The following is a 25,527-nucleotide window of genomic DNA, read 5'->3' as shown; positions in this document are numbered from 1 at the left end:
CTCCCTTCCCCCCAGCCTGATCAGCCTGTGAATAAAGATAGTGGAAGATAATGGAAGTAAAGAAATTATATTGGCCCAAAGCCACACAGCAGGTCTGTGGCTGAGCAAGGGAGAGAACACAGGTCTCTTGTATCTCAGGAGAGGTTTTTTTCTATTGGGCTGTGTTGCTTCTTAGCATCAAGACTTTATGCTGTCAAGATGAAGGACCAAAATGGGTTAATAGTTAATTTGTCAAGATGACAAATGGGTTTTTCTGGCCTTCCTGTTCTAACACAAGATTTAACACTACAGCATAGACAAAAGGAATGGTGTGTGTTGTTCTATCTTACTATCTATCTTACTATTAGCAAAAGCTGAGAAATCTTGAATTTCAGAGAAATAAATGGATTTTACAATAAAAAGTTAAAACTGGAAACTGCCTTGAGTCTGTGAAAAAGTATATTAAAAACACTGCTTGCTGTAGCAGTTAATGAAAGGTTGGTGAAGGTCAAAATGTTATCTGGATCTTGAAAGTCAAAATGTTACATGATTTTATTGTTTTGATTCTACAAAGGACAGAAGTATTAGAATCCAAACAAAGAAATGTTAAAAACTTGCAGTGACCTAAGGGTAGCAACAAAGCCACTGAAACTGGAACAATCATCTGTTGTAGAAGGGGAAGTACCTTCCTGTCTGAATTTTCACTTGCTTTCATTTCCAACCACATAAATGAAATCTATGCCCCTTAGTTTATGCCATGCTAATGGCCTACAGGGTGGTGGAAAGACCACCACCTAAAGAAAATTAAAATCATAATAGTGTTGTGGTCACGTCTCTTCCTGTTTCTCTTCTCTGTGCATCACTTCCCTTGTACCACAACAAGGCCACAACAGAAAATGTGCTGTATGGCATTTGGTTTTAATTGTCTCCAAGGCAATTTTCTAGTAGGGTTAATCTTTCCATGGATAGTTCTGCCATTATAATCAGATTCTCTAGCTTTTCCTGAGCTGATGATGGCTCTTGGGATCAGCCAGCAGTAGTTCACTGTCACAGATATCCTAACTGATTGCTGACTCCTCTAAAATCACTCTTGATGGCTCACTGGGTCTTAACGCCAGAGAACTTTGTAAGCAGCTAAGTTGTAAGCAGGTTGCTAAATCTTAAAGAAAAAAAAATTCTATTTAATATCTATATTTAGTTCAACTATTCAGAGTTGAGACTCTTCTGCTGCTGTGTTTCACTAGGATTTGAAGCCAAGAGATGATTTTATATTTTTTAATTAAGTTGCATGTTATTTACTGTATGGAAGGAAGGTTAGTCTTCCACCTCTCATAGCAAGTCAGCAGGAGGTTGGTGCCCTTTGGGATCCTTCCTGCAGTACTTTTGACATTTTGCAGTGACACTTTGATAGCAGCAGGTGGGTAAAACTTTATGAAGAAAAAAAAAAGTCAGGAATTTGAGTGGCTTGGTATCTTTGTAAATTGTTACAGATCACTTTGTAGCAGCTATTACCAACAAGGGAGACAGTAACTGCTAAGTCTAGTTGAAAAGTGCATAAACACAGAATAAACTAACATTTTTCTGAAGTTCTGTGAACTGTCCATTCAGTTGTGTGTTATTCCTCAAAACTAAATAGACTGTACGTTTCAGCTTGCAAAGCAGAGTTAATCGTGTGGAAAACTCAGCAATAGAAAGGTAAGAAAAAAGTCGAGCTGTGACTAATTTGACTGCGGATCTAGAGTGATGATTTTTTTTTGTTTTGGGCATTTTTAAAAACACTTCAAAAATGCCACTTTCAGGTGCATTAGTCCAAGTCTAGCATACCATGCTTAAGTCAGGAAGTCGTGCAGATCTGTGTGAGCAGCATTAGGTTAGTGGTGAAGAACTCTGAGGACTCTGTACTTGAATATCTTTTTCCAGCCACAGTAAGTACCTATATGCCTGCACAGATGGTCACATGTGGGGGTTTTAATGTTGTAGTGTCTCTAATATTCTGATAAAGCTTTCTCATGTTGCCTATGTGATAAGAGGTGGGGCTCATTCCTTGTTTTCAAACGCTTACTGGATTAGTCTAGTCAGGGCTGTGGAAGTGCAGTCAAGATCTTGATTGTCAGGGTGGTGCTTTTGGATAGGCTTAACCTCAGGACAAGTATACTAGAAATCATATTATGAGTTCCTACTGTTTGTGATTGTGTACGGATTTTCTTTAGCATTGCTGAAGTTAAAAGAAATGTTTTCTCCCATATTCTTCTGGTGTGTTTATTCTAGATGTGCTGTAGACTTAATGTTTGTTATTTCATAATTTTTGCTTTAATTGTCAGTTATCACAGTAATAATATGGTTTATCTGTCCCAAGTGGAACCTTTGTTTTGAACTTCATGTCAGGGTCATGGACTTCTGTACTCCTCACCTTTTCATTGTGGTGATGGTGAAAAGTGGAATTCCAGAGATCATTCCCCAAGAACCATTTTATACTTTACTAGCATTCCTATGCTTTTTGTAATCACTTTCTTGATGCAGACTGCCTGAGATCACAATATGAATTTTGGGTCCTAAGTAGACTTCTGCACTATGACTCTTCCACTCAGTGACTGCTCTGCTTCTTTGGTAATTTATTCATATTGGTGGTAAAGACACCAAACTGGGGAGGAGAGAACCATGGAGGAACTGTGTCCTAGGAGGTACAGTGCAGTTTCTATTGTATTGGGAACTTCTTTATGACTATACTTCTGACTAAAGAACTCTTGAGCGTAAGGCATAAAAACCCATTTGAGTCCTCTCACATCAAGCAGTCTCTTCTGGCCTACCTTTTCTCCTGTTTGATTGATTGGTTGTCCATTTCTATCTTATAAAAGGTAATACTGCCATAATTCAGATGTTACAGTTCTGACCTGCAGATTATTGGAGTGTTGTATTTTCTCATGCTGCATTTATGTGATTTTTTTTTACCCCTGCAGTCCTGTTGGTATAAGGAATCCTTGAACTATTTTGACATCAAGAACAATCTGTGTTGATAAAGCAGCAGCTTTGCTGGTTTGGTAAAACTGCTACAGTCTGCCTTCAAGTAAAATTGCATTATGTTTCTGTGTCAGAGGTCTTATTTCTGAGAGTCATACTTAAAATGGGAGAAGTCTGTCAATAAGGTTGAAGTGGCCACACAAATTATAGCTGTTACCAAACATGGAGTACTAATCCTTGTATGTGAAGTAGCAGTTATTTTGGTTTCTGTTTCTCCCAGCCTCCTGACTGAAACAACCTTAACTTAAAATTCTGCAGGTGCTGTAGGTGTGACTATTGTACTTTGGCATGTTTTTAAAAGCTTTCACTTCTCTCTAGCTTTGTTATTCTTCTGGAGTTTTTAGTCCTGATACTGTAACTGGCAGTGGTGGGTAACAGATGTCATTTTGGCGTAATGCTTTTGCAAATGTTGATGTATTTGGATTGTGTCCATAAGAAAAGCTGTTTTTGCTGCTCTCTGGAGGCCTTTGGTAACAATTCATATTTTGCAGTGCTAATATGGAATACCTAGTTTCTCAAGTCGGATAAAACCTCAAAATTTATATGGAAGCTTAGCTAATTGTCACCAATATTTTGATACTAAAACTGTTCCCTTTTTCTTTGTTGTGTTTGCCTAGAAACTGTGTGAGGGAATTCTAAACATCCTTGAAAAAGACACAAAAACTTCATGTCAAGTTGCCTGCCTGGAGGCCCTCCGGATTCTCTCCAGGGACAAGAAAGTTTTAGTGCCTGTAACCACAAAGAGGAACATGCAGATCCTTATGAAGCTAGCAAAGCTGGACACTGTGGAAGATCCTCTGGAGAGAGTATCTGAATTTCCTGTGATAGTAGAAGCCTTAAAATGCCTCTGTAACATAATTTTTAATAGTTCAGTTGCACAGAAGCTCAGTTTGGAACTGAATCTTGCAGCGATGCTCTGCAATCTTCTGCAGAAATGTAAGGACCGGCAGCTGGTTGATGACATTAAATGCTTTGATTTGCGTCTCCTCTTCCTCTTGTCACTTCTGCACACAGATATTAGAGCACAGCTGCGTCAGGAGCTGCAAGGGGTGCAGGTTTTGACTCAGGCTTTGGAGAGTTCCCTGAGTGTAAGATGGACAGAAGAATATAAAGCAGCAGAAGATCGTGACAGGCCTCCTCTATCTTTGCAAGAGACAGATTGTGCCATTGAGGCATTAAAGGCTCTATTTAATGTAACACTTGACAGTTGGAATGTCCACAGCAAGGTAAGGCTTAGCTCAAGTGCTTTTTTCAATTGATTTTGTTTAGCCTGCAAGAACCAGCGGGTGGATACAGAGGAGGCAGTTGTTGTTCTTGTTACTACTTGGGCAGAAAAATCTTATCCATACATTTTCTGTGTAATGGGAGAACAGCTTGGCATGCCTACAGCAAGTTAAAACTATATGTTTTTGAATACAAAAATGCAAAAAATACTATTTCATAAAAGTCTTAGATTTCCAAAAGAAATGTTGTTCACTAATAAATGTTCATGTTCCACATGGCTAGGAAAAACTTCTTTTTCTAAGTGTAATGGCTGCATCTCTGGAGGTTCTGGACTATGGCAATAGGGCAGTAGAGCTGAGAAGGCTCCCTGGTTTTTGTCTGTTGCATGATAAGTACATCAACTATCATTTTTAACAAATAACTCTGATGGAGTGCTGCTGTTGTTAGTATCTTTGTCCCATCCTCCCAACACCAGCTTTGGACTTAAACATGGTCTTTTAATATGACATCAAGTACAAATACACTTTCATTGTTATGTCTTATGAGTAAGATTTATCTTGGTTTGTTTTTGTTATTAAGTCAGATCTTTTTTTTTCCTTAGATAAATATGCTTCCTATGTGTTGCATCCTTAAATTTATAAGCAGAAATTACAAGAGTAACTTTGCTGAATAACCTGAGTCTGTGCTAGAGCGGGAGAATTATATAGGGAACCTTTCTTTTTTAGTCCACATCATAGTCTCTAGAACAGTGTTATTTACTTTCCACTGGACATGGTAAATATGCAGCATATAAAGCTGATCAAAATTGTACAGTACTTAAAACTTGCAAATAGTTGTTCTCTTTAGTGCATTGAACTAAACAGCAAATCAGACATTAATTATAACTTAAAGGAATGTAAAACTTGAGCAAAGTTGGAACTTTATTCTTTGTTTTAATGTCTCAAGGAAATGCTGAATAAGAAATCCTGAAATTTAAGATGAAATGTTGGAGGAGTCAGAGAAGCTAATATTTGAATTTCAAGGAAATATAAAGAAAGTGAGCTTTCTTTCTTCTGTTTATGTTCCTGACTTGGACCTTTATTAAAAGTATATTTAACTTTGCCAAAGTTCTTTGTATAGACAAGTGATTGTTCTGGAGGTGAAAAAGCATGTAACACAGTTATATGGAAAGTTGGAAAAAGAAACTGTATTACATGTTCACCTCTTGAGAGGTAAGCTCTTGCTATCTGGAAGTTGGTTTACTTACAAAATACTGAATCTGGAGAGATGTAAAGCCCTGCTCACTGTCTTTTCCTCCTTAATATCCCAAGTGTGCATGCAGCCTTTTTTTTTTAATGAGAGTTTAAGACATCTTAGGGCAGGAGAAGCTTATGTGCATTTTGAGATAAAGCTTAGATAACTCTTTACTAGGAATCCATGAAAACAGAGAACTTTTAAATTAAAGAACTTTTTAGTGGCTGTTAGCAAGATGACATTCTGCTTAGTGAATATTCCAGTGGCAATTTTAATGGTCTGGGAGAAGAATGAAAGGCGTGTTAATGAAGTGGGCTGAAGATGCAGAATTTGAAGAGATTCCAAAGAGCACAACACATGGAAAATAAAAGGACAGCAGAGAGGTTGGGCATGTGGGTGGAAAGCTAAACAAGCTTCATCCTTAATGACTGGAGATGGTTTCAAAGTAGCAAAGCCAGACAAGAGCTGCAGGTGGTACAGTTGGCAGATTTGGATGCTGATGCTACAAAAGATGCATTGGGTGCTTTGTGCCAGGTCAAACACTCCAGCACATGTGATAGGTGCCAAGAAGAGCTGTTGAAAAAGGGCGAGGACAATGATACACAGTTAAATGGTTGCAGTTACTGATGTACTTTTGTGTGGTTGCAGTCTGGTGGGAGATTGGAAGGGGGGATTGCTTGGAGAGAGGAACAGGTAAGGCAAGTGAGGTTGCTGAGAAGTTATTAATGGAATGGAGGAAAGGTATCAAGGGAGCAGAAACAAGGGAATTAGAAAAAGAGACGGACTGGATGGAAGGAATGAAACTTGGCAGCAAAAGGCCTAAATGAGGAGAGGACAAGTTAAATGAAGAATATGCATAATCTAAATGGATGAAGCAGTGGCATGGTATAAATACAAGAAGGAAGAGAGTGGTATGTTAGGAATAGTGGTATGGAATTGAGCAATCACTTGTAACTGGGTTTTCTAGTAATGAAGGCTGATTTAACTGGAAAAAACTCCTCAGTGAGTTTTACAAGCCTGGTTCAAAGTCAGCTTATGAAAGTTATGTAGCATTAAGCATTCAGTGAACACTAAGGTACAGTCCTTTTATTGATAGGGATGGATGTTATGATCTAATAGGTATTTTCCATCTTTAACTTTTATTATTCTAGTGACCTGAAACCCTCACTTGCAATCTTCAAAATGAAAAAATATCTTCATAATTTATATTTATATAGAATGAATCTCATCAATTTCGTTACATGGCTGCCATCCTTCGACACTGCTTATTAACCACGGGCCCTACTGAAGAAAAAACTGAAGAGTTGCACAGGTTGGTAGAATTGCAGAACCAGTCTATGTTAAAAGGTTTTTGTTAGGTTGGTTTTCCTAAAGAGAAATTACTTTGCCTAAAATCTAAAGTGGAAATCTGAGAAACAATGAAAACTTAATTTGAGTTAATATTGTTAATATTTTTTGATGAAAGCTGTTTTCCTCAAATATTGTTTAAACATATCCAGTTTTCCAGAGAGAAGGTGGCTGGCAAGATTGTTATTTTCTATCACTGATAATGAAGCTTGCCTTTTTTAAATTTTGTTTTTATGTTCATACGTGTGTATCTGAGGATGAAAATACATATGGAAGTTCTAAGTGTAGTTCAAATTGAAGTGGAATGCAGCTTCTGTTGTTTTGCACAGAAGCTGATGGAAACACTACATTTTGAGATTTCTATATATAAGTTTTGCATTTCTGATGGATTGGGATGGAAGTAATAAGCTGATATGTTATCCCAATAGTTCTAGGCTGCTGTATTGGATGTACCAATGATTTTCCTTGGTAATTTTTTTTTTCAAGGACAAGTGAATCCTACAGTTTTAGGCGTGTGGGTTTGTTATCTATTGGCATATTGGCAGCCAGTAATTCAATCAAAATTCAGATTATGTGTGGTGGAGTGGTGGTTCTTTGTTTAGTGTTACTGTTCCTTCTCTATAACACCCTTATTTTTACCAAGTAGGTTAGCTGTTCACTGGGCCTGACAATACAGTAGCTTCCCTCAGCACTGAAATGTTGCCATTTTCTTTTTCAGTGATGTCTGTATATCTAACTATAGGATCTTTTGAAGGTCTTCTGAACCAGTCTCTAGGAAGAAGGATACAGCTTTTCACACCCAGCAATCTTGAAAGTGTTAAATGACCCTGACTAAAATCTTGGAAAGCTCTTAGAGATAAACAGTTTTGGGAGGTGAACACTAAAATCCTGCATCAGAGCCCTTCTCAGTTGGTGCAGACTAGTTTGGAATAATTTAGGATACTGCTGCAGTAGTTGCCATGACTGAATGAGTTCTGTATCCTAAAGGGCACTTAATATTTTCTCTTTGCTGCTGCTTATGGTAGCTGCTTTGTGCTCTCAGCCCCTTTAAGGGAAGGACTGCCAGGAATAAAATCCCTATTGCTGGGTGAATTTTAACAGTTTTGGATAAAATCGACAATTACGAGGGAGTTGCAAGAATTGTTATATAGCTGATGGTCTTCCCAAGATCTGTTTCCTTGTCCAGAAATCTGACTAGTCTGATCACCCTGTTAAATATATTGCTCTTTAAAATTTAATTGTTTTGTGCTATTGCAAAAGGATGCAAGTTATGCAGGTCCTTTTGCAAACACTTGCAGCTGAGATCCAGAAAGCACTTCACATAAAGAAGTAGGCAGCTGTGAAGATGATGTAGTGTTGGTGTGATTTGTCCTTGCTTTTTTCAGTCACAAGGGAGATGTTTTGTAGCTGTGCTGCCCACATGGGCCTTATGGAGACACCAAGTCAAAGCAAAGGCTTGCCATAATTCTGAGAGGGAGGACACACATCATTGCCTTGTATCACTTCAGCTGATCCCCCTTCTCCTGCAGATTCAGTGTAGCACTGCATCACTCTTTCTGCTGTGTTGAGAAAACAACTTTGTCCCTCAGTTAGCGAACTGTAGCTGGTTAAGTTAGCTGAAGAGTAAAGAATGCAAATACAGCATCGCTGCTTGTGGCATTTGATCTTGATTTACGTGCTACAAGAGCGCAGTGCCGAATTTGACTGCTGTGATTCAAATATTTCAGCCTTTGCTGAACCTGAGTTTTGTCTTTGACTGCTACAAGGATGAAATAAAAGGTGAATAATTGAATGCACTTTTCCGCTAAGACTGTTCATCACAAGGCAACTCTGGAATGGAAAAGCTGTACTCAGAAGTAATGCCCCTGCAAATCCTTAAAGGGATTGGGGCCTGCATCAGAGGGCCCCACTTCAGTTGGCTGTTCTATTTGGACAAGCAAAACTTAATTCCTAATAGGAACTGCACTAACGAATAAGTGAACTGTTGTCAGCAGTCTACAGCTAAAAAAGAGAGGCTGTGTCATCATTTGGGCTATTCAGCATGCTGGACTCTGACCATGCAGTCTCTATTGCTAGAGATGAGGTGTGAGAGAGCGGATCACAATTTCCAGCTCTGCTTTCCTCCTGGAGCCTATCAGTAAAGCAATTATGAAAACTGTGTTAAAAATAAAATACAAACAGTGGTGGATGCAGAATAAACTTTATGAAGCGTAAAGGAGATATAAATATTTTTCTGAAGATTGCCGGTCACTTGCACTTCCCTGAGTTTGTAAATCTGCAGAACCTAAGATGCTTCAGTGAAAGGTTTGGGCAGCCTGTTAAAGCTGTTTGAATGCCTGTGCTCTGAATGTGTAAGTTGAGGATTTATTTTAGGTGAACACTGAGTGTTGGATATGTGCCCTGACCGATGATGTACTGATTGTCAGTGTGACTATTTCTAATAAAAAAGCAGAAGTTAGACATAAAAATATCTTAACTATTTCAGTACTCAGTATTGTCACTGTGGTTCTGTTGCGTCATTACTTAATGCTTGAATATGAACAAGTTAAAGTACCACATGTTAGAGTGAGTGTCATTTTTGCTCACTAACAAGGTCTTAATCAAGGCATTCACTGGCTCTAAATAGGCCTTTGCTTCTCAATTTGCATATCAGGAGGGGGCTGGGAGCATGAGTGGGTGGATGTCATGTCCCAGTGATTAATGATCTCTAGGAAGCCGAAAAGGGGAGAGTAATATACGCAGTATTTCTACCCCCTGGAGTAGGAATGCAAACACTATTGTGCATATCTGTGCATAGTCACTGACTTCCTGGTAGCTGGAGAATTTCATACACTCCTCTGCCACAAATAAAACTGTCAGTGGAGTGACAAAGATCAGAAAGCCGGGCTTCATTTATTGAAAAGAATAGCTCAGGCACAGTGATCCAGAAAATTAATTTTGTAGGTGTTTGGGAACTTGGTTGTTTAATAAGAAACTGGTAAAAAGAGAACTTTTGATGAAAGCCTGAAGCCACCAAATATTTGTTGAATTTCTTCTTGTTTTGTTTCTGACTATTCCTGAATTATTGGAGAGGAATAACTTCCGTGGCACAAAAGACATATCTTGAACAGGATTTAGAAACAAAACAAAGAGAACAAGCGTTCCCAAAAGTAATAGTGGTCTGAATTTCAATTACTAAAAGAGTAAAAAGGAGATGGCACAGTGTGGAACAGCCACCCAGTCTGATCAAACCAGAACCAGCACATTTGCTAGAAATCCTGTTATGGTCTGATGGCCATGGTTTGGTTTCTCTTTGCTAATTCTTTGTTAGAATTGTATTGATAACTTAGAAACAGAGGGCATCTTCTAAGTACATATTATTAAAACTCACAAATGAAGTTGTTTGAAAAGTTTTTTCCATTCTTGGAACACTTCACCAGTCCTTGAAACATCAGTGCTCGTTGCTTCATTGATAGCTTTGAGGTCTGCATGGTTAAACCGGAATAGTTTTGTGCCATTTCTAAATACATCCATTTATAAGTTTAGTTGGACATCAGCAAGTAAATAGTGACAGAATTCTAATTTTTGCAGCATCTGCGTAATTTCTCCCAGTGTTCAGGAACAGTAAAAGCCCAAGTCTGTACAGTGAGAACAGGGTAGATAGCAAACTCAAGGCATGTGTACCCTGCAAGAAACCCTTGCAAAATAAGTCTCACCTTACTCCAGTAAAGAGGAGGGAGGGACCCTGTGGTCTAACTGAAGTCACTTAATGGCTCTTCGGAAACGCTCCTCTTTGTGTTGTAGAACGAGAACACTGCCAGTTACTGAAGGGTAGTGCTTGGTAAATAAACCTGAGTCTTTCTTTAATGTGTTAAAAGCCTTCTGTATTTCATATATACTGCAAACTAAATCAAAATGACAGTACTTCAGGGGACGTAAGAAATGGCCACTTTGCCTCCCTGTTACAGCAGGAGGAAATGTCCTTGTTGTATTCTGCCACACTAATGTTGGTAATGTGGATGTGTGGTAAAATGTTTTAAGTTTCAAGGAGGAAAAAACTGACTACTGCAAATCAATGCGAGAGTTCCCCCTGCTGTCCTGTAAGATGAGCTGCTGTAGCATGCTGCTGGAAGCTGTGCCTTATCCACGGGATGGGATACTGTGGAGGCTGGAAGTAATCCTGCACTGCTGCTTTTGGAACTTTTTGTTTTTCTTTTTCCTTGTCTGTTCTAAGAGCCAGCACTCAGGCGATAATGCAGGCCACCTTCTTTAAAACGCAGAGGAGAAAATAAAGCATTGTTTGAGTTGTAGGGCCTCTTTTTGATTGCAGTTGTACAAGCAGTTTATGGTGAGTTGTATTCTGTTTTTTCTTCCAAATGAATAATGAATTTTTAAAATCTGTTTCAGCAATGCAATCAACCTCTTAAGCAATGTTCCTGTTTCTTGCTTGGATGTCCTTATTAATCCATCATCCCAAGAGGAAACAGATATAAAATACAATGGTATGAATATGGGAGCTATTCAGATTTTACTGGATTTCATGGAGAAGAGGATAGACAAGGTATGGACTGCAGAGGTTTTTCACAAAAGGGGTCTCTTTCACTAAAGCAAAAAGTGCACATATATCAAATTTTGTATAAATCTTTCAGCCAGAACTTAGCACAAACATGGATGTCCTACTAAACTGTGAAACACCTCAAAATAAAGAACAAATTCCTGTGAATATCTGAAGCTATTTGCTGTGAGTCTGAGGGTGAACATTTGGCTCTTTATGTAAAGTTCATATTTTGGCTATCATATAGAACTTTATTGAAGTATTCATCGAATTTGAAAATGAAAGTAGGCTCTTAAAATGTTTTATTTGTATTTGGTTTTATTTTAGGGAAGCAGCTATAGAGAAGGTCTGACTCCAGTTCTCAGTTTATTAACTGAATGCTGCCGAACTCACAGGAATATCAGGAAGTTTATCAAAGCTCAGGTAAGTAAAATATTCATCAAAATTTGAATATGAAGCTAATGATGAACTTTGAGGTTTGTACATCACTGCAGGACAGTGCTGTAGAAATAATTTTTCTGTAAATCATGTAAATCAATAGATATTATGGCCTGAGTTCCATGATACATTCTGTAGAGCTGTTAAGTAATAACATCAGGGATATTGTAAAGCTGTGTTAATGTGAGTCACTGTGGATTGAGTGAGATGGGTAAAAAACTCGGTAAGGTTTGTTTCCTTACACTCAACAAATAAGAAACATTTCAGTGCAGTTAATTAAACTTTGCAGATCTGTGTGGTGGCCAGTGAGAGTACAGGTGTTTTGATGGGTTCTGCTTGAAGTTTAGTTTTACCTCAGCAGGAAGGAATTTTTGGTATTAAGATTTGTGTACCAGTGTGTCAGAGTAAAAGTGTCCCTGGACAGAGGCACACTTCATGATTTTGTCTCTTAAAAGAGCTCTTTATTACAGTGTGGGCTGTGGCTTTTAACAGGGAAAAGGATTTCTGGTTCAAGAGCTAAAGGATCTGTGTAGCTTGGTGGTTGAGCGTGGTGTTTTCTATTCATTTTGCTGCTTTTCCTGAGGTCAAACAGAAAGAAGTTAAAAGATGAGCAAGAGAAAGAAATTGTTCCTCTGGTTTCTGCTGTCCTTCTCCTAAGCTGCAGTGACTTTTAAGTTGCATCCTAGATGCTGCTCCCAGATCAAAGCTGTGCCTGAATTAATAAATGGAATTTAAAATTAAAAAGGGCATATATTTTCTGCCTCTTTCATCTATATCAGAAAAATGTTTTTGAGGAATTTGAGGAACTTGTTCTTGTTTGTTTGCTTTTCTTCACAGCAGTTAGTTTTTAGGATACTTTGCTGATCTGTTAACTTGAAAAAAAAAAGTTGCAGAGCCAAGTGTTCAGAAGCTAGAAAATGAAGTTGTCTGCATGTTTTTACGACATCTGGGCATCTCGATGTCAGGATATAATTGCATGCTGACTCCTGCCACAGGACCACTGCCTCATATAGTGCAGAGAATGGATGGATGTTGCTAACTGCATGACTGGATGTTTGATATTTTGAATTACCCTCATTGTTAAGTGCTAGCCTTGGGCTTTATTTATTGTGTGCTATTCAAATTGTGATCTGAAGACAGGATGATTGATTTCCTCATGGACTGTCCTATGGCACTCATCACTGTATTAGTATTAGAGTACTCTAAAAACATTAATTCATTCTTACAACACACTGGGAAATGGCAGTCATGGTACTATCCCCATTGGGGGGAGTAAGCAGGGACAAAGTAAAATATTTTGCTAATTGTTTGAATACTTGGTTTGAAAAAGACAGGGTCTGTTTTATCCAAAGCAGTCAATACTGTAGCATTCATGTAAGGATCAGTTCCCAGTGAGTCCAATTTCAGTAGTAATTGTGCTTTAATTTTGCACAGAACATGACTCTTTACATTAGATACCTAGAAGACAAAGGACTTGTAATTTGTTATGATGGTAACATACTTTTTTTATTCCCTAATGAAATATTGAAGATCCATAATTCTTACTAGAGTCTTCAGATCATTAAATATTTCATATTATGGCCCAAAGTTGTTTGCAGATCATATCATATATCCTTTGAACATGAAAAAATTTGCATAGATATTGACTCTGAAGGCATCCACACAAGGAGGCACAAGTTAGTTTGCCAAAAAAGCCACCATTTGTGTACTACCTGGCTTTCTTGAGGAAGTTAACAATATTAATGACCTCTAATGGGAAAATAGTGTGTTTGAGGAAATGTTAAATAGTGATTTCTCAAAAATATTTCTGAAATTTAGCTGGAGATTTAAAAATTGTTTTCTGGTTGAAATATGCATTTCCTCTATATGTAGAGCCCATTTTTGAAATTTAGTAGTATAAACTTGTAGTAGAACTTGCAATGTACTTATTTTCCTGCTTTTTCATTTAGCACATTATTCTTCTATATCAACTACATAGCATTTTAAGAGTGTAAGTTTCCTTAAACTGGTATTTCTAATACTTTTTCAAGATACCTGAGCAAAACAGAAGAAACCGAGAGCATGAAGTTATGGCTGCCTGATGACCAACTCTCCTGGGACACCCATTTGTGCTCATAAACTCCTAATAATTGCATTTTTTAAATCTACATTTGAGACTTAGTATATTTCTGCCCAAAATGACAGACCAGAAAAATTACGTATATTAAGAAGTAAGAGTCACTACTAATGCATGTGGGCATAGTTGTCTGATTTTATTGCCTTTTTTTTTTTTGAAGGACAGAGTATTTTTTTTTTGTTCTGTTGACGACATTTATTTTTGGAAATATTGGTTTTGCAAGGTATTTCCATGCATTTTATGCTGTTCTTCCCTTTCTTTTGTGCTGCCAGGTACTGCCTCCACTAAGAGATGTCTCAAACCGTCCTGAAGTTGGTACAACAGTGAGGAACAAACTCGTGCGCCTTATGACACACGTAGACCTTGGAGTAAAGCAAATTGCAGCAGAATTTCTTTTTGTTCTTTGTAAAGAGAGAGGTAAAAATTACTTTTTCTTCTCCTTTTGTATAGGGTCTTGCTGTAATTGGTGTATTTACGTCTTGCTGTAACTCTCAATTCTTGTAGTACTCTAGTGGGATTTGTTTTGTAGCTGATTGCAGCTGAATAATTTTCTGTATCCTCTTTGCAGTTGATAGCTTGTTGAAATACACAGGCTATGGTAATGCAGCAGGATTGCTGGCAGCCAGGGGCCTGCTAGCTGGAGGAAGAGGAGATCATTGGTACTCAGATGATGAAGATACAGACACAGAAGAATACAAATCTGCAAAGCCAAAGTATAGTATTGTTTTCAATTTCTCATATCCTGTTGCGTTTTGGATTCTTTTGACATAATTTTTGGGGGGTTTTACCTTTTTCAGAGAGGCCAGTTTTTGAATGATATATGCTTATATTAACTCCTGTCTTCTGCTCATTTCATGGTCTAATTATTGAGAAATCAGCCTCTAATAGTGACCATTATGTAGTCAGATATGGTTGCAGGGGAAAAAATGTTACTATGAGAATGATTTAATATCTGAATAACTCTTAAAATTCAAGTGTGGAAACAGATTTTTAAGGAAGTGATAGGAAAAAAATTTAGTAGCAAACTTAGCAAGGATGGGTTTTGTCCCAGATTTTTGAGGAACTCATATGACGTTTGCCAAGCTGCTAACTATTGTTTGTGGAGTGTATCTCTGTAACGGAGAAAGTAATGGTGTCAGATATGGCTAAAGCTTTTAGCCAGAACTTTGTTTAAAAGGAGAAAGCCAGTAGGTTTAGTTTCATTTTTGATTGAGTTTCAGATTGCCTGGTACTAAAATTTTCCTAAAGAACCAAGCAGGTCACATAGGTAAATATGGAAGGAGCAAAATCTATAGAAGTCATGTAGCAGGAATCTCATATATTTGTTTGAAGGATTCACTGGCCACGTAGAAGTTTGTTGATTTTTATTGGTTTTATTTGATTGGGTGTTAGAGGTTTTAGTTTGTCGTGTTGCATCTAAGATTTGATGCCATTTTAAGGATGTTCTGAAACCGTTGATAGTGGAAATCTGAAGCGTTAACATTATTCTTCTGTTTTACTCTGCTTTCTTTGAATTATACAGACATGGTTAGGTATATGGTGGGAACTTGTGGTTGTTTGGGAGATTCTTATTAAGGTACATGAGCAAAGGACAGGATTAAATGTATGAGATTTAGGAATTATGCTGCTTCTATGCTAAGAAATTAACTCTAAACCAAGAGGTTTCTTTTTATTTCTGCACTTCAGGATATTTTTCTTGCTGTTTTCTCTGCTCTTCTTTCAGAAGCCTGACATTCAATTTATATGCATATAAGTAAAACCATAATATCCATTTAGTTAAAAGCTAGCACTTAGAAAAAACATTCAAGATAACTGTCAGTTGGTTTATGCATCTGATTTTCTGTATTGCTGTTAAATGTTTGTGATGAAAATGTTTGAAAGGATAATGTGCCCTGAAAGTTTTCTTTAAAACTACTTCTCTGCTTTTATTACCATTTCTGTATCACAGTTTACTTGTATTAACAGTGAAAATAAAGCTGGCTTTGTAAAGGCTCAAAGTAAAGTAATTTAATCTGGCTTGAGCAAAAAATCATCATCATGGAATGGCAGTGGTTAACTAATTTAATGGAAAATTAACTGGAACCTGTCTATATTTTTTAAAATTAAGCCTGTACAGAATTAGTTTCACACACGTATCTGTCATTCAGTTCCCTATTTATGTCATTAGTACTAATGACATTGTCGTTGTTACCATCATCATTCCCCTGGTTTCAAACGGTTCCTCTCTGGGTTCCAACAACAAGAACTACTAGCCTGTGCATTTTTGAGCACAGACAAGACATTGATACAGTGAATCTCAACACAAAGATGCAGTCATGATTAATGAGAAAATACAGTTTAAATACGAACCTTGTCTATTTATAACAAAATAAAACCTTTCATGTGCAGTTTTAGTCTTGATGGTTTCTGTGAGTTCTTCCTGTTTCCTGCTATTAAGAAGATAGAAAATGTACCTATTCTTGCTGAAACGTAAACTGTGTTGTTTTTTCACCTCCAGCATTAACCTTATCACTGGTCACTTAGAAGAACCAATGCCCAATCCAATGGATGAAATGACAGAAGAACAAAAAGAATATGAAGCTATGAAGCTTGTCAACATGTTTGATAAACTTTCCAGGTATTGTATTATAGCTGCTTTTGAGAGGCAGATTGTATCCTGGCTCTTTACTAAGGTCTAGTGCTTCAAAATACTCCTAGAATCAACTGCTTTGTAGGATTAAGACCACTTTAAGTGCAGAGAAAAGTGTTTAGCACTTCAAAGAAAAGAGTGATATGTTGCAGGACTTCAGAGGAAACCTCTTGAAGAGGATTGGACAGAACTGGGACGATCTGGTGGTCAGAGGACCTGCCTCCTGAATAGATAGGCTGATGGTAATGAAGAGAATTTCTTCTTTTAAAGTATGGGACGCAATCGAGGCCCAAGGCAAGCATACTTATTTTCCCCAAGTTAATGAGCAACATCTCATTGAAACTATTTATGTCTGCTGCTTATATGAAAAACAAATACAGTGTGAAAATAGTTGTTGTCAGAAACAATAAATTATATAATGGAGCAATTAAAAGGAAATTTACAGTTAAGACTTACTGTGGATTTATTGGGTTAAGTGTGAACTGGATTACGAATCAGCCTTTGTAATTTGTTTTATGTGACGAAGGCAATGCCGTGAAAGAAATGGGTACTTCGTGTGACAGTATTGATGGAGTTACAGTATTAATACAAAGAGTTGGTCTTCAGTTCATAACTTTCTGTGTACAGAAGAACATAGCCCTGTATTGTTGCCTCTAGCTTTTTTTCTCTTTGGCTCAATATGCCTAGAATTTACTGGTTTTTATTTTCCCATACTTCTAAATATTGGAGTGATTGCTTGTAGTTTTTTTTTTTAATTGAAAAGCAAAGTTACACCCTTGAGAAACACTTCTGTAATACTATTTTGCCATTGAACTGAGCTGTAGGAGGTATATATATAACTGCATCCATTCTTCAAACATGGAAAAAACTCAGCAGCTAGAAATGTGCTTATGATAGTCGATTAACAAGGTCTATCAAGAGAAATTCAGCAAAACTAGTATTTCTTCCATCTGTTAAAGATAGGAATATGGCAGAAGATACAGGAGAATATGGATTTTACATTAGCTGTCAAAAACTGAATTACAGGCAAGATTGAAAGCAGGGAAGGAACTTAGAATAACTGAGCTGAGACTGTCAATGAAGTAATTGGGTATTTTTTCACATTATTTGCGTGGAAAGCAAGTGTAGTATGTTATAGTCTTCTTAGGAAAGAGAAGGAAATGCAATGCACACGTAATCTTAATTGAACTACTCTGTAAAATGCAATCATTGCTACATTAAGCCAGAGAATTAAGATGCTGAGATTCAAGGGTACCACAATAAAATGACTAAATGGTCTAAAATGTTCTTTGAAAGAAAGATTCAGGCTGCAGATAAGCTGAGATTGAAGACAAGTCAGTTGCTGTCCCTGCAGCAGTTACACAAAAACTCCCAATGGTTACTGTGGCACAAGAGCTCTTTCAGTTTGGAGGGTCGGAGGCACCTGCTGCAGTGCCTGCCACAGGCTGACAATAACTGAGCAGCTGCTGCCCTGTGTCACCACTTATCCTCTTGGCCAGCAGCATTGCTGTCACCTTGGGCTTTCTGTGCCCCTTACATCCACCTGCAGTTTCTTCTATAGCACTTACACTGCTTCAGGGCTGGCACTCTTTGTGGTAGGGTTTTTGTTTGTTTGTTTAGTATTGTAGTTTCTGTGGAACAGTGTTGTTGGTGTGACCCCTTTAGGTGCTGTGATAACATTAATAAAATCATTTTGCTGTTCTTCCCACACTTTGTTTTACTAAAAACTGGGGAGGAGGGAAATGCTGGCAGGAAGGAAAAAAAAAGTTAAGACTTGGAATGGGGAGGCTATGGGATGTTTTTTATAAATGTAATTGAGTGCAATTATGGGCCCTGCCGATGTTAAACAACATGGAAGTTGCCAGGCTTGCATACAAAGGGTTAGTACCTTGCTGATAGTAGTGGGAGTTCCTCCATGGTTTTGAAATAGAGCACTTGTGCTGCCTCCAGCTTGAGCCCTTCAGTGCTGGGAGTTTGCAGACTTAAATCTACATAGAATGCACTTCTTACCCTTGGTTTGCACCTTATGGATGCAAAGCAGAAGTTGCTTGGTTGGAGTTTTTGGTTGATCTGGGGTTTGAGTCTTCCTTTGAGGCAGAGTGCTTGTGGCAGGTTTCCTATTTCTGCTGCTCTCTATTGTCATCGTAGAAGGGGAAATGTGCCATGAACAGGTTCAGTTTGATGCAGTGCTTTGCTTATAGAAGGAAGTTGAGCAGGAACAAACAACTTTTCATCTTTGAGCAAGTTTATATAACTCAGTGTAACCTGAACAGGAGCTTAGAGTAAATTTATGTGATGTACAGCAAAACAGGTTTGCTTAGTTCACTGGTATTGTCCTAGCAGTGGAAGCTAAGCTTAGAAGAGCTGCCACACTTTTATTGGAGGAAAGTATGAGAAGAAAAAAAGTTGAAGGAATGACAAACTTGTCAACTTCCCTCTCTGACTGATGAGGATAATCAGGCCAGTTTGACACTGTGGTGTTCCAGTTTTGGCTTTGACTGGCTGAGGTATCAGAACTCGGAAGACAAATTTGCCAGGCAGTACTACTTCATTGGGAAATTATAGCCTTCATTAACAGCTGCTGAATTTGCACTGTATCCTTTGTAAAGGTTTATTGAAGCTATAAGTACAAAGGGACATACTTTTCTTAGTTCCATAATATGCCAGTGGATTTTTGCTTTTCAGGTTTCTCTTTATTTTCAGCATTGGCACTGAAAAATTGAAAGTTTTTGAGGTCATGTAAAACTGATTGATGCTTTTGGTCATTTCAGGTCATACTTCCCAAGCTTTTCTATTCTTTTACATTGTTGGTGTTTGAGCCTGTTCTACAAAAGCTTTTATAGAAATTAGTATTTTGATCAAATTTGGCTGAGTGAGATTACTTTTTAAAAATCATTAAATATATACAAATTGTAAGTATAAATGAACATGAGAAATCTTGATTACTGCAGTTTTTGGGAGATGTATATACTACTTAGGCTGATTCTAGATGCCTGAACTTGGCCCTGATGTAACTCTGTGGGTTTTGTCTGCATTAAGTGTCTGTTGGTTCTTTGGGAACTGTTTGGTGACTGTAAATCAGTGTCGTCTGCACATGATGCACATCTTTGAGCTTCAAAAAACTCCCCAGATCTGCAAGGATTTAATTCAGCCTTCCTTTTTTTTTTTTTTTTTTTGCAAAACTTCCAGTTAGCCACCTTAATTCAGTGTTGTGTGATATTCTGTCTATATAATAGATTATTGGAGATACTCTGTGTTAATTAAAATGTCTGGAAAAAATGCTAACATTTTTTCTATTATAAATGGTGGGTAGAATTGTATATTAATTGACTAATTTAGAATGTCAGGATGCTTTTTCCAAGCCAACCTTGTATTAATAGCAAGAATCCTTTTGCTGATAAAATGGTCTCCAATTATCACAGCTTGGGTTTTGTTGTACATTGAACAGAAGTCAACAAAAAGAGTAAGAGAACCTGTCTAAATAAGGTACCCTACTCATTAAAAACACAGAATTAATCATAGGATCAATGAAGAAGGCAATGCTACATCGAGTTTGTTTTTTTCTTCCTCTTTCTAATCACAGAACAAAATAATGTTCCCTGAAAGGATCGGAACTATTATGTGGCACTCAATTATAAGGAGGTGAATAGGTCCCCAAGACGCTGTTTTATCAAAGGGGCAGGCTGGTGTTTACATGATGGCTGTTTGATTACAGACACCATCATTAATTCTGTGTGGCAGTGCTGCACAGACATCAGGCAGGAGAGAGTCACCCTTCAAAACAAGGCAATGATTTTTGAGTCGTTATCAAGCTAAATTGCAAGCAGGAAGGCAGAACTTGCATGGATATATTTGAAGGGACTCTTAGGAGATCTGAAAGTGGAAGAAGAGAATGCATTTTACCAACTGTTTAATTATGGTGTGTTTCTAAGTACACTTGAATGAATGCTTTGTTTGCGTTAGAAAAATGAGTGTTACAAGGTGCATCTGAGTATGTGGAAGGTCACCTAGGGATTTCCAAACATGTATAAATACACCCACTGTGTGCTTGTATAGAACTTCATGGATATGGAAGAATTCCCACTCCATCTAGTGGGCTGAGGCCAGTGATGTTCTGCCCTATGGATGTGCTATAAACATTCAGTTTCTGGATAGTGACCTGTTTTCTGAGGCTCTGCCTGTCAGTTCCTGGCACTTTCTTTCCCACCTTGTCTCTCCCCGTAGACAGTGAGCACATCCTCAGGTAGTGCAGGGTGTCAAAGCACAGTGAAGGTCTAGATCGTGGTTAGAAACAAAATAGGCTGATCCTTACTTCTCCTTCTTTGGTGGCTTGCTGTATTTCTGTCTTCACACAGTTCCATTTTAGTGGGTAGCACTTGCCTGAGGAAGGATGTGTGGAATTCAGCCTCCTAATGCAGAGAACAGCAGCCCCCTACCAGCCCTCTTCTGTCCTGCTCAGGGACTTGCAGAGCAAGAAGCTCAGGAACAGAAAGGTGCTTGATAAGCATCCTTGTTATTCCGTTCAATGTGGCTCCCATCGTTAAAGCCTAAAGCTAAAGAGGGATGTGAAAGTGAGGCTGGAAAAGAGAAACCTCAAAGAAAGCTTTGCCTTTATAATTGACAAATGATGAGATAGGACTCCTTGACAATATTTAAAGACCTAAGAATTGTTGGGAGGAGAGGGAGGTTCCCACATAAAGGGGACTTTGTTTTCCTGTGTTTCTCTCCTTTTTCATGAACAAATTCCTTATCCTTTATTAGCTATTATATAATATATATATAAAATATATATTTAAATATTTATATAATATATAATATTTATATAATAATATATATATTATTTATAAAATAAATAATAAATTCCTTGACTTCTGGCTGCAGTATTAAATATTGCAATTTAAGAGTACACTTTGGGATTTTCAAAACAAAAATCTAGGATCCTTTCAGTTTAAAGGGCAAGCAGTGTTGATTTTGTTCTTTGTGGCTACATTTTTGCATTTTAGAGGATACTTATTTTGTATAATGTTTAAAGTTTGAAAACCAAAAATACCTCAGATATAAAGGATTTTGTTTCTCTGTGGGAAAAAAAATCTTTGCTATTAGACACAACTCCAAAGCACTCCAGCTTTGTCTTTGGAGGACCCCTACAGCAGGCAGGGTTCTTGTCCTCTTTGGACATCAGGTTTGCAGTCTTGGTGTTTTGAGCCCTGATTGCATCTGATTTCAAGGGCTTAGAGGTGTCTTTTTCACATGTCTCCAAGAGATTCTCTGAGTGCTGTCACTTGGGCAGAATCTGCACACTGGATTGCATTGCCAGAAGGGAGAGGCCTCACTGGCAGTCCTGAAGTAATGGCAGGCTCTCTCCAGTCTGTTTAAAGATGGTTCCTATTCTTCCACACACACTGAGGGAGAGCCTGGCCTGTGCTCTTGGTCTGGTCTTGCAAACCTCCTTCCCTGCCCTCACACTTAACACCAGACCTGGTCAGCCAAGCCACAGTTGTTGTTTCTCATTTGGCATTTATGAGTTTATCACTGTAGGATCTGATTGTAACATCTGCACAAACAGCTGCATTTATCTTACTGGTCTCTTTTTGAGACCTGATTTAACTGCATCTTGACTGTACAGTGTCTGGCATATGCATGTCCTGTGACTCAGATGTTACCTTTCTTGCTGTTCCTGTGGGTGCATCAAGGTTGGATTGACTGCCAGCTGTGTACAAGGAATTGTCTCTTTTTTCAGCCAAGGTAGTAGTGCAGACCAGGCAGAGAGCTGGTGAGATGCCTTTGCTTCCCCACTGAGTGATGCAGTTTTATTGTCTGTGGCTTGGGAGGGTGGTAGATGTATGTTAAGTTGACAGTTTTACTGGGCTGCCTTTCGACCAACGGGTAAATTAACATCAAACCTCTCTTCCTTTATTTAAGGTGACTCCTGAATATTTAGAGATGTTTTCCCTTTTTTTTTCCACATAAAATCAAAATGTTATCTTTGCCCTTACAGCTCTTGCCATAATCCACATATAAATGAGATGATAAAAAGTAAGGATTAAATAAATCTTTGCTAATACTTTTTGATTGGCTTAATCAATAATTAATCATCTCTTAGATGAGGCTATAGCTTGTGGAGTAGATATAATTGGATTAACTGCTGAGCGGTCTTTGGAGCTTTGAAGAGATTAAAATGGCTGTAAATCCTATAATTAAACTGCCACAAACAAAAGCAATAGTATTAGAATCAGTCAGCTTTTTTTTAAGTGAGTCAGCAAGTCCTTAACACACCCCTAGTAGTGGTGTAGGCAGAGTCTGTTCTCGTGACTGATTTATTTCCTTCAACAAGATGAATATGTATCAAATCATTGTTTTAATTGCTAGGGCATATATTAGCCAGAATGGCAGGTGAAATTTTGGGAAGAACTGGCTGTCAGAGAACTCTCAGAAGAAAAGCTAGTTTGTGTATCCAAAACAGTGAACCTGCTCCTTGTCTTGAGCCTATTAGGCACTGACTTTTCATGGTGTCTTTAATTGGCTAAGTAGTTTTGGCCTACATGAATGAAGTCTTTATCTGTCCTGCTCTTCCCCTCCCACCTATTTGGGAAGTTTTTTTGTGCCTTTTTCTTCAGAACAGAGGGCTTTAGCAGGAATAACTTCCTTTTAGAGGCTCATTATGTACTGAAGCATATATTGTATGTGAGTGTATTATACACATGGGAATTGATATGTGTGCACATGCTAATATGGATTCTTTTTTTTCAATCTCTCACAGAGATGAGCTCATAAAGCCAATGGGAGTTCGGCCTGATGGGACAATGGCTCCATTGGAGGAAGCAGTCAGCCAGTACCATACCAGCAAGCAAGAGAGCTCAGATTCAGACTAAGGCATCACCTGCTTCACTCTCAATTCTCCTCTAATCCGCACTTCTCCTTAGAGCCACATCTTTTATCCTCGCATTAGCCAGCATCACTTTAACTGTTCTATATTGGCATATTTAAATGATGAGTCCTGTGCTGTAATGTCTGAATTTTTATTATGTCTGTTTAGAGAACATATCAATTTATTAGTTTATGATCTTTATTAATTTAAAATTAAATGTATTTCAAATGGAGAAAAAGTGAAAGCCTACAGTGTAAAATAAAGTCCACTTTCATTTTCCAGAATCTTGTTTTCTGAACTCTGTAGGTTTTCACATTCTTGATAATCTTTTGTATTGTCTTGCCAGTCTTCCTCTTTATATAATTGTATTAATGAAGCGTGTTTACTTAATGGCATTAGGAACAGAGGGTGTTTAGACTTAGAAGTCTGACCTTGTGAGGCTGCTTTAGCTAGCATTGAGCCGTGATTTCAAAGCTCCCGTTTTTAAAGTGCCCTGGGGTTTCTTACTGCTACAAACGTCTCCAGTTAAGCTGCTCCTTAAGATTTTAACAATGTGTCAGTGACAGACTGCTTCTAAAACTGCCTTTAAATTGGGAACAAGATGATGTACCTTGTATGTCTTCCCTCCCTCCCTGGTTAAGACCACACAAATATACTCTCTCCTCCCCTCTTTGCTTAAGTAAAAACATCCCTATTGAAAATGGTGTTCAAGTATTGCACTTAAATGTTGCCATGAATGGGAGGGGACTGGAGTGCATGTGTCTGTGTTTCACTGAATTGGGCCTACTTTTGGAGATTAACTGCTATGCCTCAATTGAAGTGAAGTCAAACTAATCAACAAAGAAATATTTCCTCTTAGAACTTAGGAAGCAATGGGATAGAGAACGGGAGGGGTGGAAGGAGAAGAAAGTGTCACTTTCAATTCTGTACTTTTTAAAAGCAAAGATTAAAGTTTTAGGCGTGCTGCACTGCTGTTGTTGCCTCCTTGCCTGCTTGGTTTCTTTCTGTGTGTTTCTCCCAGCATGAATTACATGAAGAATAATCCATGGTCTAGTTTCTAATTTCATATTTTGTGCAGAAGCTTAAACATGCCATTCACTGGGGACGTTTCAGAGGCTGGTGATGATTCACCAGTTTGTTTCCTATGACTTGACAGTAGTTCTCTGAACTAAGGAAGTTGGTGTTCAAAGACCCTGTAAAGGGGGATTTGGTATGAAATTGTGCTGTGGTTGTTCATGTGAGGAGTTTCTACAGATGATCTTAGTCTTCAAAAAGAACTGAAAAGAAAAAAATAATGCACTGCTGTCCTCTCAGTGGTTCAGTTTGTATTTCCAAAACACTGCCCAGCCACAGCAATGTCTTTCCTGGTACATATGTAATATGTAATGTCATACCTCTTCTATGTGACTCCAAAAGTGGAAAGGACTTGTTGTCCAAGAGCAAGAAATGTGCTTGGCTGCATCTAAGCTGGGTCTCAAAAATGTAATTCCGGGTTTAGCATCATGCACTGACTACTCTGAGACCAGCACAGGCGATTTTTGTGTGCCCTACAGGTGCAAAGAATTTGTGATCCCTCCCTGAGGAGCAAAACTTCCCTAGGCCTGTTAATGAGGAATGGTCTTGGTGTCAGCTGGGGCTGGGGAAGGACTTGTTTCAGTCATGAGCTTCTATAGGGGCTTCTTGCTGCAGAGCACTAAGTAAAGAGCATGAAAAAGAGCAAAATCTCAATTGTTGCTTTACAAGCTCTAGAATATGCTCCTACAATTAGCGGGCTAAAGAGATTAATAAAACAATAATGGCTCTAGGGACCTTGTTACAAGCAGTATAGCACGAGGCTCTTGTGCTCTGCCCCCTGTCATTCACCACAGGGCAGCAACATTTGCAATAAATAGTTCTGTTTAGTTTATCTTGGAAAACAGATGCTTGTAGAGGGTTCTACAGACATGAGATGCTGCTTCAATTAAAAAGAAAAAAGTGAAGACCAAGCATAGGAGGTTCTGCCTGGATCCTCCAGTTCAAGAGTGGCTGTCACAGCTGGGTTGCCTGTAGTACAGGTTAAGGTAGATAAATTAACAACTTGCATTAGTGCAGTGCCCCAGAGCAGCTCTTGTTCCAAGGGGATAGTTTGTGAAAAGGCTTAT

General features: G+C 38.2%; 1 protein-coding gene across 1 annotated transcript in view; it reads left to right on the top strand.

Moving 5' to 3' along the window:
* The window catches only part of RIC8B (RIC8 guanine nucleotide exchange factor B), a 31,619-nt gene extending 7,265 nt beyond the window's left edge, over nt 1-24,354 (top strand). The window contains exons 3-10 of the mRNA XM_014877035.2: nt 3,615-4,223; nt 6,672-6,766; nt 11,188-11,341; nt 11,663-11,758; nt 14,162-14,306; nt 14,458-14,602; nt 16,387-16,506; nt 23,279-24,354. Coding sequence (XP_014732521.2) covers nt 3,615-4,223; nt 6,672-6,766; nt 11,188-11,341; nt 11,663-11,758; nt 14,162-14,306; nt 14,458-14,602; nt 16,387-16,506; nt 23,279-23,390 — 1,476 coding nt within the window. The 3' untranslated portion in view covers nt 23,391-24,354. The remainder of the gene's footprint in view (nt 1-3,614; nt 4,224-6,671; nt 6,767-11,187; nt 11,342-11,662; nt 11,759-14,161; nt 14,307-14,457; nt 14,603-16,386; nt 16,507-23,278) is intronic.
* Nucleotides 24,355-25,527: the final 1,173 nt, after the last annotated feature.

Source organism: Sturnus vulgaris, chromosome 5 (assembly GCF_052056855.1).
Source record: "Sturnus vulgaris isolate bStuVul1 chromosome 5, bStuVul1.hap1, whole genome shotgun sequence".
NCBI lineage: Eukaryota > Metazoa > Chordata > Aves > Passeriformes > Sturnidae > Sturnus > Sturnus vulgaris.
This window is presented reverse-complemented; position numbering and strand designations above follow the sequence as displayed.